Genomic DNA, 14,825 nt, shown 5'->3' with positions numbered 1-14,825 from the left:
GGAAAGCAGGCAGGCCCTTGAGTTGAACCATCCTGGCCTTCCAGCCATGGCTCTCCTCACCTCAAATGAGAATGAAACCAACACCCACTCTGGAGAGAGTGTGCCAGAGGAGCACACCTTGGGGGAGATCCTGATTCCATTATCAGGTGCAGGTCTCAGACGCAGAAATTGAGGCTGAGTCAGGAGAAATTACTTGCTCAGGATAACTCACTCTTCAAATGTCATCAGCCTTTTCACCCAGTCTGGCACCCAGGAGCCTTCCCCTCCTTGTGCCAAGCTGATGGCAATAAATAAAACTGTGCTCCTTCCGCATTCTTCATCTAAGACCAGGCTGACAGACCCTCTACTTAGAACCAGGAAACAGAAGCCCAACACTTGGGGCCAGGACTTCCCTAGAATTGCAGAACAGAGAAACAGACCCTGGGCTCTGACACTGTTAATAACGTCCACTCTTCATTTAGGGAGCAGCGTGATGCTCAGCAGGCTTTGTTCTCTCTCAGCCTGGCAAGGTCTCATCCCCATCTAAGAAGTTTATTCCACGATCCACCACATTTTATCCACAATCCTGAAATCCAAAAAGCTTTGGAAACCAACATATTTCCCACAAGTTGGGCACCATTTGGTTACAAAACTTGACCTGACTTAACCAGGAACAATTTTTTGGTCCTGTCTTATCCCACTTACTGTGAAGGTCCACATCATTCCTTGAGGAAATATTAACATGTGTGTGTGTGTGTGTGTTTTTTTTTTAAAAACGAGGCAGTCTCAGATCCCCCTGAGAGTGTTCAATAATACCTTGTATGCATTGGGAAAATTTTCCAAACTCTGAATTATTCTGAATTCTGTAAACATACTTGAGTTTAACCTTGGCCTGGGCAGTTTTTACAGCTAAGGAAACTGAGGCATTCCCTCCCAAAGCCAGATCTCCACGGTTCTGAGGCAGTCCCAGGCGCATTGGTATTCTAAAAGCGTGAAGGGTCTCTCCATTATAACACAGTTCTGGTTCGCAGAACTGCCAAACTGGCGCCCCTGAAAACTGGGCGCCTTGGGGGCTGAGAGCCCAGCGGGGAGAATCCTTGGCGGGCGGGGCGAGGGGGCTTCCGGGGCGGTGGCCACCTGGCCCGACTCGCTTAAGCCCCGCCCGCTTCTGCTTTGCGCGGTGATTCACTCCCTCCTTCGCCCCGGGGGCCCCCTTCCCGGCCAGACGGCTGGCAAGACGGCTGGGTGTGCAGCGTCCTCGTAAACACGAGCCAGCGAGCAGGTCTTCTGCGCCTCTTGGGACTCGGGTCCACACCATGGCGGATTCCGAGCGCCTCACCGCCCCCGGCTGCTGGGCCGCCTGCACCAGCTTCTCGCGCACCCGAAAGGGATTTCTTCTGTTTGCTGAGATTGTGAGCGTCCCGGGACTGGCGGGTGGGCAAATGCGGGGTGTGGTGGCAGCAGCACGCGGAGCGGGGCAGCTCCGGGGGAGGCAGGCGCGCGGCCGGGGGCTCTCGGCAGTGGAGCGCCAAATGGGTGGGTTGATGGCAGAGGCCCGAAACCAGGGGCACACGGAGGGCCAAATCAGTGAGGTCTTAGAGAAGGTGGTCAGGAGCTGCTGGCCCACGCGGTCAGGCAAGAGGCCCACAGGGCGTATGGCGGGTTTGGTGGAGAGAGACCCAGTAGACTCATCGGTGGACTCCTGGAAGGTGTCCCCAGGTCCTGGGTGTTGGGGGGACATCCTGTGGCAGGGCGTGGCGCGGCCTGGGCACAGGCGGGCGGGCTGGCAGAGCGCCCAGGGGCGGGACCTGTTGGGGTGGGGCCCCGCGCGCTCTAGTCCTGCAGGGTAGGGTGACTAGCTCTCCCCCAGTTCTTCCTAGCCCCTCTGTGGTGGGGCAAGGTCTTTAGCTATCTGGGCTGCTCAGGAGCCTCGGTTTCCCGTACTTCTCAAAGTGGGCGCCTCCTTTGAGTCCTTTGTAAAAGGTGCAGCGCCTTTAACGGAGCCCTGCCCCTCGGGTGTTACTCTCACTGATTCTCAGAGAGGTTGCTGGGGGAACTGCATGTCGCGCCCTGTCAAAGCCCTGAAGCTGGTGCCCCGAGTGCTGGAGGCAATACAGGGCATCCTAGAAGGAAAAAGATGGGAAACCGAAGCACCCAACTTTACCTATTAGCTGGATGTTTGTGGATAAGTCACTTCACATCTCTGTGCCTCACTTTCCTCAGATATAAAAAATAAAGGTACTAATAATAGTACCCAGTTCACTAGGTTATTGTGATGACTGAGTGAATTAATACTTGTGCAGCTCTTAGAACAACATTTGGAACACAGTGTGCACACACTAAGAGTTTAGCTATTGCTATTTGTCATTTTCCCAGTCCTGAGTTTGAGATGATCGCCCGCCCCAATTGAAACCATTCCCCTCAGCCCTGGGAGTTGACTGAGGCCCCCTTTCACATGTCCTTCCAGATACTATGCCTGGTGATTCTGATCTGCTTTAGCACCTCGACATCAGGGTACTCTTTCTTGTCGGTGATAGAGATGATCTTTGCCGCTGTCTTCTTTGTTGTCTACATGTGTGACCTGCACACCAAGATACAGATCATCAACTGGCCTTGGAGTGTGAGAAAGGGGCCACAATGGCAGGGCTAGGGAGGGATACCGGAAGTTGTGATTGTGGGGGGCAATTCTGAATGCTGACTTCCCTCTTCTCCCTACACCTCACAGGATTTCTTCCGAACCCTTGTAGCGGTCATTCTCTACCTGATCACCTCCATTGTGGTGCTCGTTGAGAGAGGAAACAACTCCAAAATCGCTGCGGGGGTAAAGGCTGTGGAGTCAGCTTCTAAGCACAGAGAGAAGGGTTTGAGGATCCTTGGGCTATTTCTGCCCCTGCTTCTGCCAGAAAGTGTGTGACTCACAGTAGGTCACACTTGTCCTCAGGGCCTGCAGGGAAGTCAAACTGAGGCCCTGGTTTTCCTCCCCAAATCATCATTTGCTGTAAAGAGCCATCCCTTGTCTGACACAAGGACTTTTGTGCGAAGCACATAGAGGTGGAAGCACAAAACACTATCAGTGTCAATACATTAGACTAAACCATCTGCTAGACCTTTGTTTCAATGCACAGTATGAATGGCATCCCCTATATGTGGGGCCTGGCTTCCCTGGTGGCTCAGTAGTAAAGAATCTGCCTGCAATGCAGAAGACCTATGTTCAATCACTGGGTCGGGAAGATCCCCTGGAGAAGGGAATGGCAACCCACTCCAGTTATTCTTGCCTGGAAAATCCCATGGATAGAGTCGGACATGACTGAGGGACTAAACAACAATAACATATATTGGGCCACTGTGTCGCTGTACTGTGTTGAGATGTATTAGGAAGGAGGAGGGTGGGGTAGAATCCAGTCTCTGGTCTTTCCCCAGGGCTCTCTGGGATCCCCACCTGCGGCTTTAACCATCATCCCTGCACGGGCTAGTCACTGGAGGTGGTGGATACAAGGAGATAGGAAGCTGGGTAGGCTGACCAGTCTAATCTACCCTCCCTCACTCCCATCCCCAGGTACTGGGCCTATGTGCTGCAGGCCTCTTTGGCTATGATGCCTACATTACCTTCCCCTTGCGGCAGCAGAGACATACAGCAGCCCCTACTGGTAAGTGTGTGAGTGTGCTGGGGGTGTTGCTAAGGGGGCTGAGAAGAAGATGGGTTTCCCAAGGGGCATGAATGCCAACTCTGTCTCTTGTTGGTACTTAAGGCTTTAGTGCCAATAAGTACCATAAGCTTCAGTATTCTTATCTGTAAAACAGGCATATGGATCCAGCTAATGCTTTCTCTCTTTTCCTCTTGCAGACCCTGCAGATGGCCCGGTGTAGGTGAACTCTCTTCATTTCTCTCAGCAATCTGCAAATAACACCTCTATTGAAATAACTCCTCCCCACCCCTACAACACTCCCAGTCAACTCCCAGCTCCCTATTGAGGTAAAAGTGCCTTTGTCATGGAATTTGTCTTCCAGCCTGCCAGTCAACCCTCCTGGGTATGGCTGCCTCTATGCGTGTGCCTAGGGTCCCCTTCTGCAGTATCCAAACAGAGACATCAGTTCTGCCTGGACAATGCCCCACCTAAGTCACAAAATAACGAAAGAGGGTACCTCAGATTTCAGACTCCAGGCCTCATGTTGTAACCCACTCTAAATAACCTCTTCAGTATGTGTAGGGGGTGGTGGTGTTCTGTGGAGCAATAAATAAATACTATGCAGATTATTAGAACGTATGATACTGAATAAATTAATCCTTTGATTAAATGTAGATAAATCTCAAACATCAGTAGGGGGAAAATTGGGGAGGGGGGATGCTGGAGCAAGGAGGTAAAGAAGACAAGCCTGTTTTACAACAAATATTAAATTAGTAATACAAACAGACAAAGGAGGGAGGAAGGAAGGGGATCAATGACTTAAGTTGGGGTGTAGGTCTTCATCTACACTGGCTTGAGAATGAAGCCCCCCCCAGAACTGTCACTCCTTCAAGCCACAACGCAGTTCTTATCTCTGGCCTGTCGAGACATTCCTGGGCGAGAATTCCCAGGGAGCTGTGGAGATGGGGAGTTGGTGGTCTCAGCTACAGTGTCTTGAGCAAGCACTGGCCTGCACAGGTGCGGGGACAGTGGGATGCGTTCCCCTAGGAAGTAGCCGTCCTCCTCTGAGGACTCGGAACTGGAACTGGAGGGTGAGCTGGAGCAAGATCCTGAGTCTGACCCTGATCCCAAGTCACACTGATGGCGGCGACGTCTGCCAAAGTGGCAGCGGTGGTGGTGATGGTGGTGGTGATGATGGTGGTGGTGGCGGTGGCGGCGACGCGAGGGGCCCCTGGGCGGGGGGCTGCGTGGTCTGCGGCGCTGGGCTGGGGGCGCACTCAGGGTCCGCCGAGGGCCTCCCTCAGACACCAGAGGGTCACGGAAGCTGACACGAGGAGCGCTCTGGCGACCAAAGGCACCATCTTCTGGTCGTGGATCCGGCTGGCTGGGAGGCCCCAGGGGTGGTTCGGGGACACTGCGGAGCCCCAGCTCAGGCATGGAGTGGCGGTGGGGAGCCCCTCTCAGAAAGTGGGTGGGCTCCTCAGGGCCTGCAGCTGAAAAAAGATGGAGAGTCGCCCTATACCTCCTGCTCCACTCCCACCCCACCCAGGAGAGGCCACTGGGAAGGACCTTCTCTCTCCCCGATCAAGACTGGGAAAATGGGGGCAGGCATCGGGGTGAGGCAGAAAGGTGGGGAGTCCAGGAAATATGAGGCCTTAGGCAGGTTCTGGGTGGAAGTGAAAGCAGGAGTAACAGGACTGGATTGGCGTAGGGGGTGTGGCCAGGGGTGGGGGTGCGGCCTCTGGTGGAAGGGGCGTGGTTTGGATGGAGCAGAATCCGGGCAGGGTAAGGGAGCAGAGGGTGAGGGGGTAAGGGAGCAGAGGGTGAGGGGTCGAGGGTTTGGAGGAGGAACTTGGGCTCAAGCTGGGACAAGTTGAGGTAGGAGAAGGGCCCTGCACAAAAGTGGGGTGGAACCAGGATTCACCTGGGGTGTGGTTTGGGCTGGAGATTAGGCCTGGAATGGTTTGGGGATGGAGCCAGGACTGAGATGGGGGTAGGGCCAGAGATGCCAGGATGAAGGGCCCGGGCTGGTCAAGGGGACTGGACAGGGTTGGGGGAGGTGGGGTGGCTCACCAGGCGCTGCCTCGGTGTTGGTGCCTTTGGTGGTAGTCTCAGATGCCCCCTCCACAGCAGAAAAGGAGGCTGTAGAGGCTGTGAGAGGTGTGGAGACCGTGCTTGCACTCCAGCTGCGGCGGCTGTGCCCTGGAGCCATGGGCTCAGACCCCAGGCTGCAGGCTCTTGAGCAGAAGATTAGGCCACGGCGTGGCAGGAAGGGGCGGCCCAGGAGAGCTCGCCCGCAGCGACTACAACAGAAGCAGCGCTCTGAGGCGTGCCAGTGCTGGCCCTCATAAGCCATCTGGCCTTGGTCCAGGCCTGCAGGGATGGACAGGAGGGGGAAAACTGAGGCAGAGCCCTCAGGCATATCCCTATCCCTACTGAATGGGAGCCCTTCTTGGGAATCTGGGGCAGGGTTCCTGAAGATACCCTTTTCCCCCACCTCTCCAGATTGGGGCCCTTCCTCACCCTCCTCTCCTGGAAACTGGTTGATAAATGTCTCCTTTGCTTCCCTTTCTTTCCCCAGGTAGCCCCTCCCAGAGTAGAGGTGGGTATTAGACTCTAAGATGTGGGTCAGGCTTAGACAATAAGAGGTGGCTTCAGGTGGAAGGAGAATGGAAGGTAGACCTGAAGAGACTTGGGTGGTGGCAGCAGGACAGAAAAGGTAGGGCGTGGCTTTGGTGGGAAGGGAGTAGATCTTAGAAGGCTGGGTCTGGCTTAGAAGGTAGGGTTTATCTAGGCTGATGGAGGAGAGTGTGAGAGAACAGGGCATAGCTTAGAGTAGGGGCTAGGTTGAGAGGGTAGGAGAGTAACTTGGAGGGGGGTGCTAGAAATTAGAGGGCACTCTGGGGGTGGGCCTAGATATGTAGTGGTGCCTAGGGTAGCTGAGTTTAGAAAAGATGGCATGATGGGGGACATCAGTAATGGAATTGCAGTGAAGGGTATAGGGCTACAGTGCTGGGGCTAGAATTAAAGTATGGGGTATAATGGGAGATGGGGCCTGGAAGACAGAGGAATCCTGGGGGTGGGGCTATGACCCAGCTGTCCATCCATCACCCAGCCAGTCCCATGTTCACCCACCAATGTGCTCCCCGCAGCCATCACAGTACTCCGCGTGGCGGGCCTCATAGCAGGCACAGCAGTGGGGGCGACTCTGACGCATGACATAGCGCTGCCCCCCGAGCGATGCTTCACACTCAAAGCAGCAGAAGTGACCCATGTGCCAGTGCCGGCCCTCGGCTTCCGTGCATTCAGGGGAGAAGATGATCTGGCGAGCAAAGGCCATCCGTGGCCATCAGAAGGGTCTGCCCCTGGCCCTGCCCACCCTCCATTCCCACCATTGGGCAGAAAGGCACAAACCTCATCACAGGCTTGGCAGCGTGGGCGCAGGCGTTCGGCATGGTGGCGACCACAGTAGACCTTGCCAGCATGGTAGAAGTAGATGAGGTCCACCAGCAGCTCCCGGCACGTGGAACACACAAAGCACTGTGGGTGCCAGCATGCACCTAGGCCTGCACGGCTGGCAAACACGGCAATGTCCCCACCTCCAATCTGCTTCCCACACTGTGAAATGACAGGTGAACACTGTCACCATCACCAAGATGGTCAGATGCATGGGGGTTAGCCAAGGTGTGTCACACCTGGGCCTTCCCCATGGCCTATGTGACCAGCCCCATCCAGGGGGTAACTTCAAGATAGGCCCTGCCTACATGGCTGGGGGTGAAGGTGGGAGCAGGAGCCTTTAGACAACAACCCTGCTCCTGGGGAAAACCACAGAGACAGGCCCTATCTCTTGTGGGTGGCCTCAAAGGTAAGTCTTGCTTTTAGGGGGTTGGGAAAACCATAGAGACAGGTCAAGCCCAGTTGGGGGACCTCTGGGCAACAGACCTCACCTAACAATAAGATCTAAGGTTAGAGTCCACCCACCAGGGGGGGCCTCAGAGACAAATTCCACCCATCGCCCAGCTTTGTGGGTTGCCCTGCCACTGTGGGTTGGTTCTTAAGAACAAGTCTCGATCATAAGAGGGCCAAAGAGATAGCCCACATCCCATGTCCACAGCATGGAAGGGAGAAAATGAATAGAGGTCTACTAGGCTCTCCTTAGAGGCAGACCATACCTGACATGGGATCTGAGAAACAGGCCCCAGTCCACCAGGGGGCCCTACAGACAGACCTGGCTGGTCAGGGAGGCCTTAGATATGGTCCCTGCCCAACAGCAGAACGTGAGGAAAAGACCCCACCCACCAGAGGGGACACTAGACAGACCACTAGGGCTTAGGTGGCCAGCCTCATCTTCCCAGGGCCTGGGAGATGGGTCTGCACCCAAAGGCTTGGAGCAAAGGCACTGCTTACTCACTGAGACCCTCCATGGCTCACCTCCTCGCAGATGGCGCCAGTGATGGTCACGGGGAAGATGCGCACGGTGCCACGCCCCAGATTCTCCCGCTTCCGCTGCTGGCTGAAGGCTCTGAGCTCTTTCTTCTCCTCCTCTTCCAGTGCTGTACAGTACTGTGCCTGGAGTAGCAGGGGTCTTCCAGGCTCTTCCCCTGAGGCCTGCCCCACCCCGACCTTCTCCCAGGTTTCATCCTTGCTCAGAAAGTTTACTTCTAGGCTTTTGTATAGGTACCTCAAACACCCACCCCTTACTTCTCCCAAGGCCCAGCTGCGGTTTTTACCAAGGACTGTCCCCTGATCGCCCCTGCCTGTCTAGGCCTATCCCCTCACATCAGTTCACCTTTCCTCCTCTGAGCCTGCCCACTGCTTTCCAGCTCCCAGCATTTGTTCAGGCCATGCCCCCTACCCGGCATGCCCTTCCTGTCTTCTGCCTCCTCACCTCACTGTCATGTGGGGGCAGCTGGTGCAGCAGCTGCTTGATCCTGTATTTCTCCCCAGGACTGTTGACATAGGGGACCTTGTCTTCTGGGAGGCAGCTGAAAAATTGGTATACCTGGAGGGACATAGGGGATGGCCAAAAATAATTGAGAATAGAGGCGATGCAGTGGGGTGGTTGTTGTTCAGTGGCTCAGTTGTGTCTGACTCTTTGTGATCCCATAGACTGCAGCACACCAGGCTCCCCTGTCCTTCACTATCTCCCAGACTTTGCTCAAACTCATGTCCGTTGAGTCAGTGTTGGTGGATCCCTACTTTTCTGAGAAAATTAAAGTCATCAGGAGGGAACTTCTACTGACCCCTCTCCATTTCTCCTTCCTAGAGGCCAGATCCTTCCTGCCATCTCTCAAACATACTAAGAGTTCCTTAATGTCTTGACCCTTCATCTGATGCTTCACTTTTCTTTCCCCATTTATAGCAAATTTCCTCAAAAATATATGCGTTTGCTATTTCCATTTTGTCTCCTCCCATTCTCTCTAGACCCCACTCCAGTCGGGCTTCTCCGCCTCCTCTGTCTCTGTCCCTCCTCCAAAGCTATTCCTGTCATAGTCATCGATGATATCCAGATTGCTAAACTCATTTCTCAGGTCTCAGTCTTCATCCAGTTTGACCCATCAGCAACACTGGACACAGCCAGTCACTCCCTGTTCCTGAAAACACTATGTTCTGTTAGCTTCCACAAGACCACAGAGCCCTGGGTTTGCTTCCTCCTACCTTATTGACTGCTCCTTCTCTGTCCCTCTTTTGGTTCCTCCTCAGCTAGTTGATCCCTAAATGTGGAAGGGTCCTTAGTCTCAGTCCTTGGTCCTCTTCCCTCTGTCTACCTTCAGTTCTTTGGGAATCACATCCAACTTCATGGCTATAAATACCATCTCCTGGCTAATGCCTCACAAATGCATATCTCTAGCCCTGTGACTTCTTGTTGAGTTCCATTTTCATGTGACCACTCAGATGTCCAACGGGCATCTCAAACTCCAGACAGCCAAAACCAAATGTATGCTCTTAGCCTTCAAACTTGCTCCTGCCTTGGCCTGCCCCATATCAGTCAGTCCATCCATCCTTTGTGTCATCTTTGACTCCTCTCTCATACCCACAAGAAAATCTTCTAAGCTCTAGTTTTAAAATATAACTAGACTCTTGACTACCTCTCACTACTTCCACTGCCAATGTCATGATCAGGATCAGTCACCTGGACCACTGCAGTTGCCTCCTCTTCGCTAATCCCCTGCTTCCATTCTCACTCTCACAGTCCATTCTCCACTCAGCAGCCAGAGGGATCCTGTTAAATCCTAAGACAAATCACATCCCTTCTCTGCTCACAAGCCTCTGGTGTCCTCTCGTTCATTCAAAGTGGAAGTCAAAGTTGTGTCCATGGCCCCACCATCTCTGACCTCATCTCCAACCACTGGCCCCATTGCTCACTGTGCTCCACATACACTGGCATCCTCACTGTTTCTCACACATGCCAAGCACACTCCTGCATCAGGGCCTTTGCATCAGCTTTTCCCTTTGCCTGGATTGTTCTAATCTCTGATATCTGCATAGCTCACATCCTCACCTTATTCAGGAAGCTCAAACATCATACTGTCACAGAGGCTGACCTGGGCACCTTACTTACAATTCCAACATCTCTGTCTCTCCCCCACTTCCCTGCTCTATTTATTCCATAGCTCTTCTACCATTTGACATATGAATCAATGGAAATATGGTGAATGAAAAGTGCTGGGATAAGGCCTGAGGTAAGGCGAGAACAGGAGTGGGGTGATCAGGTCCTGAGGAACTGGCCCAGCCATCAATCAGGGTTCCCTGCTAGATCACAGAGGGGTCAGAAGGACATGCACAGTCTGACCACATATTCTAGTGTTTCTCTGGAAATAGGTTCCCACCTGAGTGTGTGTGTGAGTATGTGTGTGTGAATGCCCACTGGTGAGCAAGAGTGGGTGGTGGCGTTTGGTCACCTGCTCAGGCTTGAGACCAGGGGGCACCCAGGCATACTCCTCTGAGGCACAGCCTGAGTCATCATCGGAGATGGAGTGGCGCTGAAAGTCTGAGATTAGCCGACACATGATGCGTTCCAGGTCCACAGGCACTGCGTGCACGGCGTGCTCCTCCCGCGGGCATTTGCAGTGCTGGCAGATCTTTCTGAGGGGGCGGGGATGGGGGTCAGTTCCTAAGGGATAGCCCACTGGGACCCCCCCCCCCCCGCTTGGCGGCCTAAGGAAGTCTAACCGGAGGGCCAGAGATACGCAGATTATCGCCAGCAAAAGACTTGGAGCCTGAGAGGGCTCTGGGCTTGGAGGCGGTGCAGAGCGGACGTGAGGCTGTGAGCCAAACCACTGTGGGGGAATGGGCGGCGGCTGTGAAGGGCGGAGAGGCCACCTGGGCTGGGAGCTGCGAGCGGGGCTGTGGGCCTGGCCAGAGGATGTGAAGCGAGTGGTGGGGCTGTGGGAGGTCTCCAGGCCCTGACTTTCAGCACTGGGACTTGGGTCACACTCTCCTGGCAGCGGACCTGAGTAGGGGCGGGGCTGAATCTGAGACTGGAGTTATAAATCTAGGGGTTTCTCCTCAGGACTTTGGAAGTTGTTGGGGGAACTTTTCCTAGAGGCGGGGTCTAGCTTGTGCTGAGGCTCTGAACTCGTGAGGAGGTCGGGCTCTGAGCCCGTGAGTAGGGCTCTGTCTGTTGTATTCTATGGGAGCTTTTGGGTACAGGGCTTTACTAGGAAGATAGGACCTGGGTGTGGGAGAGTTCAGAGCCCAAGAAGGGGGCTGGAGGTCAGTGGGCGGTGCTCAGAACCCGGGACCCAGGCTCTCCCTAGAGACAAGGCTCGGAAACTAGGAGGATACTTTTGGGGGCGGGGACATGTAGTAGGCGGAGATCTCCTGGGAACGCAACAATTAGAACCGATTCTGGCGAGGGAGGGGCTCTGGACCTGAACTTTCTCGAAGACCCGGCTCCAGGCAAGGGGAGTGGCCTAAGTCTCGGTGGGTTGCCCTAAGGGCAGGACCCTGACGAAGGCAAGGTCACCTACCTCCAGCCGTGTAGCAGGAAGCCGGGGCACTGCTCCCTGCAGGAGTTGCAGGGCTGGCCGCGGTCTGGGTCCTCTGCCTCTGGAGGCTGTAGTGGGCGGGGACAGACGCGGGACCGGGCGAGGTGCGCGAGGGCGGGGAGGGAGAGAGAAATCAACGCCCGCCTCTCCATTCCAAGGACAGCAACCACAGGCCAGGGCCTGTCCCACCAGGGCAACGCCAGGCAGGCTGGGACAGAGCCCAGAGCAGAGGGGGACACCACCGAGGTAGAGGCGGGGCAGCTGAGGATACCTCCCTACATGCCCCCCTTTCAGGGGAGTTTCCCCTCCCTGGGCCAGCCTCGGACTCCCCTCACCCAGCCTGGACACCTCCCACCAGCCTCCGAATCCTTCAGGCCTCAAAACGCCTGAACTCAGAGTACTCTCCCCACCAGAGCAGAGACCCTAATCTGGGTGTCTCTTCCCAGGCCTCATCTCACTGGGCCCCTTCTCCACTCAGGAACCAGCAGCACTCCAGTTCCACAGGTTGGGAGTCTGAGACCCCATCCTTACTTGGTATCCCCATGTGAACCCTGTTCCTATTTTCAGAAGCTCAAGAGCTCTTCTGGAGAAGGCAATGGCACCCCACTCCAGTACTCTTGCCTGGAAAATCCCATGGACGGAGCAGCCTGGTAGGCTACAGTCCATGGGGTCGGGGAAGAGTCGGACACGACTGAGCGACTTCACTTTCACTTTTCACTTTCACGCATTGGAGAAGGAAATGGCAACCCACTCCACTGTTCTTGCCTGGAGAATCCCAGGGATGGCAGAGTCTGGTGGGCTGCCGTCTATGGGGTCGCAGAGTCGGACAGGACTGAAGCGACTTAGCAGCAGCAGCAGCAAGAGCTCTTCCCCAAACCCTGGCTTCACCTTTTCAAACCCAAGGAAATGAGAGCCTTCTCTGGGATCTCAGGAGGCCCTTGAGCCATTCAGAAACTCACACCCCAAGAAGCCTTGGCCCTTATCCCTCATATCCTAGGGCTATTCACTCTTCTGGACCAGACCCCACCCAGACAGCCCCTCCAAAGGAAGACAGAGACCTTCCTATCTAGGAAGTCAAAAGCTCCGTGACTCAAGTGGAAGCCTGGAAGCTCTCTTACCCCCATATCCCAACCACTTGACTCTCAATATTCCGGCACCCCAGGAGTGTAAGGCCTCACCCCTCAGTTCACCTTCCACCCAGGTACAGGGTGAGGTCCCTTTCTTCAGAAGTTCAGGAGGCCTCTGCTCAATCTAGGACTTCAGGACCCAATCTTTTGGCTCTCAGAGTCCCCTCCCATAATTCACCTAAGAGGGGAGTGCACCAAGTCCCTTGCGTACTGATAAAGGTGTGTGGAAAGGTGATTAGGGAGCAAGGGCCACCAGATTTCTACGTTCCTTCATCCACATGCTTCCAGCAGCCCTCCGGTCTGGGAATCCTGGGGATGGGGATTCCCAGATCCTCTGTGGAACACCTCCTCTCTATCCCTTGCTTCCTCTCCTGGGTCTCAGTTTACCCCGACCCCCATTGCTGCCCCGAGTCTCGCTCACCGCACGCCCGGAGCGGCGCCTCCGGGACCCACGCGCGAACATGGCGCGCCCAGGCAGGGTCCAGCTGGGCCAGGTCAGGCGAACTGAATCCTTGTGGCCGTCTGGCCACCGTGCGTCCGGCAGGGGAGCTCTCGGTTCCGTAAACCTGACACCGGCGTAGGAGGAGCGCGCCCAGCGGGTTCCGCCCCTGGGCCTGTTGTCTCTCCCGGGCCAAGGCGCCCCCTGCCTAGAGGTGAGGGGCGCGCAGCCCAGGAGCGCCGTGCGCGACAGCTTCCCGGCACTCGTGCTTGGGCGGGAGCTGGGCCTCAGAAATCACAGCCCCCAGAACCCCAGGGTTCCATATGATCACTCACTAGATGTTCTAGGGCTGGAGGGCTCCATTGTGGAGGAGGGGAACTTGGAAGTGGTGACATGACTGCAAGGAGTGTGCGCTACAGTACTTGTATTGGCACTTTGTGTCAGTTTATCTTGGATGTTTATTTGGGGGATGGGTTAAAGCCACCTCTTGGTCCTCCCCTCACTGGTGATGATCTGAGGGTCTCTTTCCCTCCGATTAATGCTGCACGAACGGTCTCCAACCCTATTGCAGGCCCGTCTGGAAGCTAGACCTTGTTCACCCCCGCTCCCCATGTCCTTGCTCACAGCCTCTTTCAGAGAAAGCCAGGGTTATTTAAGATTTATGGGAAAGGGCTTAAACTGACTGGCCAGGTTCCGCGGCCCTCTTTCCATCCTTATAGTTCCAACTGCGAGGCCCTGTAAGTCCTTAGAAATATATTTTAAAGGCTTCTCTCCCCTGCTCCCCCTTTTCTCTCTCCAGGTATTCTTTCCCTGAGCTAGGAGTCTCTCCTTCGCCCTTTCAGGCTTCGCTATGCCTCAAGGTGGGAGGAGGGGGTCCCTGGCACACAGTCAGAACTCTGATGGTCGGCCAAGGTAGGCACCGCAACGGGCAGCGGTCCACCGGCCCTTCACGGTGGGCGCTGGGGACCCCACCCCTCACCCCCACCCCCCTACCCTACCCAACCCTACCCCACCCCGCCCAGGGCCCATTACGCAAACCCGGTCATTTCCCGCCCCTCCCTGCCCCAGGGAGGAGCCAGGAAAGGTTATGAAATGAATGAAGGAACTAACTAGTCTCCTTGGCGCCCCGCCTTCGCCTTGCTGCCTAGTCGGTCTCCCGGTTCTCCAGCAGGAGCGCAGGCAAGGAAACGGAGAGACAGCAGGGTCTGAAGAATGCGAGGCAGGTGACTAGAAAGAAGTCTCCTTGTGAAGCATGGGGATCCTATTTGAACCCTTTGGGGATTCAAGGACAGGGCTCCCCAGAGTCTGGGAAAGGGCCTGTCTAAGGAACCCAAATTAGAACCGAACTGTAGAGAGATTCAGTGGTAAAGAATCCGCCTGCAATGCTGGAGACACAGGAAGCTTGGGTTCGATCCCTGGGTCAGGAAGATACCCTGGAGGAGGAAATGGCAACCCACTCCAGTATTCTTGCCTGGAAAATTCTATGGACAGAGGAGCCTGGTGGGCTACTGTCCATGAGACTGCAGAGTCGGATGCGACTGGGCATTCAGTGGCCAGTAGTAGGGCAGTGGGCAGGGCTACTCTGAGTGTGACTTAGAACAATCGGCAAGCGAGGCTTCACAGAGGATGCAGCTCAGCAAAACACTGTTGGAGGGGCTGAAAA

The 14,825-nt window shown here is 55.3% G+C and overlaps 2 protein-coding genes across 5 annotated transcripts; one reads left to right on the top strand and one right to left on the bottom strand.

Annotated features, from left to right (window-relative positions):
• The first annotated feature begins 1,192 nt into the window (after positions 1-1,192).
• Positions 1,193-4,244, top strand: PLP2 (proteolipid protein 2). Of its 3 annotated transcripts, XM_027962895.2 has the most exons (5): positions 1,193-1,391; positions 2,447-2,599; positions 2,705-2,800; positions 3,536-3,626; positions 3,824-4,244. In XM_027962895.2, the coding sequence occupies exons 1-5, from the start codon at positions 1,296-1,298 to the stop codon at positions 3,844-3,846; spliced, it is 459 nt and encodes a 152-aa protein (XP_027818696.1). In that variant the 5' UTR covers positions 1,193-1,295; the 3' UTR covers positions 3,847-4,244. The 3 variants fall into 3 exon arrangements, with proteins under 3 accessions (XP_027818696.1, XP_042097956.1, XP_060264343.1); XM_042242022.2 differs by lacking the exon at positions 3,824-4,244 and having other exon boundaries at positions 2,705-2,885; XM_060408360.1 differs by lacking the exon at positions 3,824-4,244 and having other exon boundaries at positions 2,705-2,899.
• Positions 4,232-13,243, bottom strand: PRICKLE3 (prickle planar cell polarity protein 3). Of its 2 annotated transcripts, XM_042242021.1 has the most exons (10): positions 13,145-13,243; positions 11,579-11,664; positions 10,779-10,885; positions 10,508-10,691; positions 8,494-8,607; positions 8,037-8,174; positions 7,020-7,223; positions 6,741-6,927; positions 5,679-5,978; positions 4,232-5,098 (listed from the first exon to the last, which is right to left on the bottom strand). In XM_042242021.1, the coding sequence occupies exons 4-10, from the start codon at positions 10,613-10,615 to the stop codon at positions 4,494-4,496; spliced, it is 1,656 nt and encodes a 551-aa protein (XP_042097955.1). In that variant the 5' UTR covers positions 10,616-10,691; positions 10,779-10,885; positions 11,579-11,664; positions 13,145-13,243; the 3' UTR covers positions 4,232-4,493. The 2 variants fall into 2 exon arrangements, with proteins under 2 accessions (XP_042097955.1, XP_027818694.1); XM_027962893.2 differs by lacking the exon at positions 10,779-10,885.
• Positions 13,244-14,825: the final 1,582 nt, after the last annotated feature.

The sequence above is a fragment of the Ovis aries genome, chromosome X, assembly GCF_016772045.2.
Source record: "Ovis aries strain OAR_USU_Benz2616 breed Rambouillet chromosome X, ARS-UI_Ramb_v3.0, whole genome shotgun sequence".
Lineage (NCBI taxonomy): Eukaryota > Metazoa > Chordata > Mammalia > Artiodactyla > Bovidae > Ovis > Ovis aries.
The sequence above is the reverse complement of the archived record's forward strand: the minus strand, read 5'-3'. Positions and strand labels throughout refer to the sequence as shown.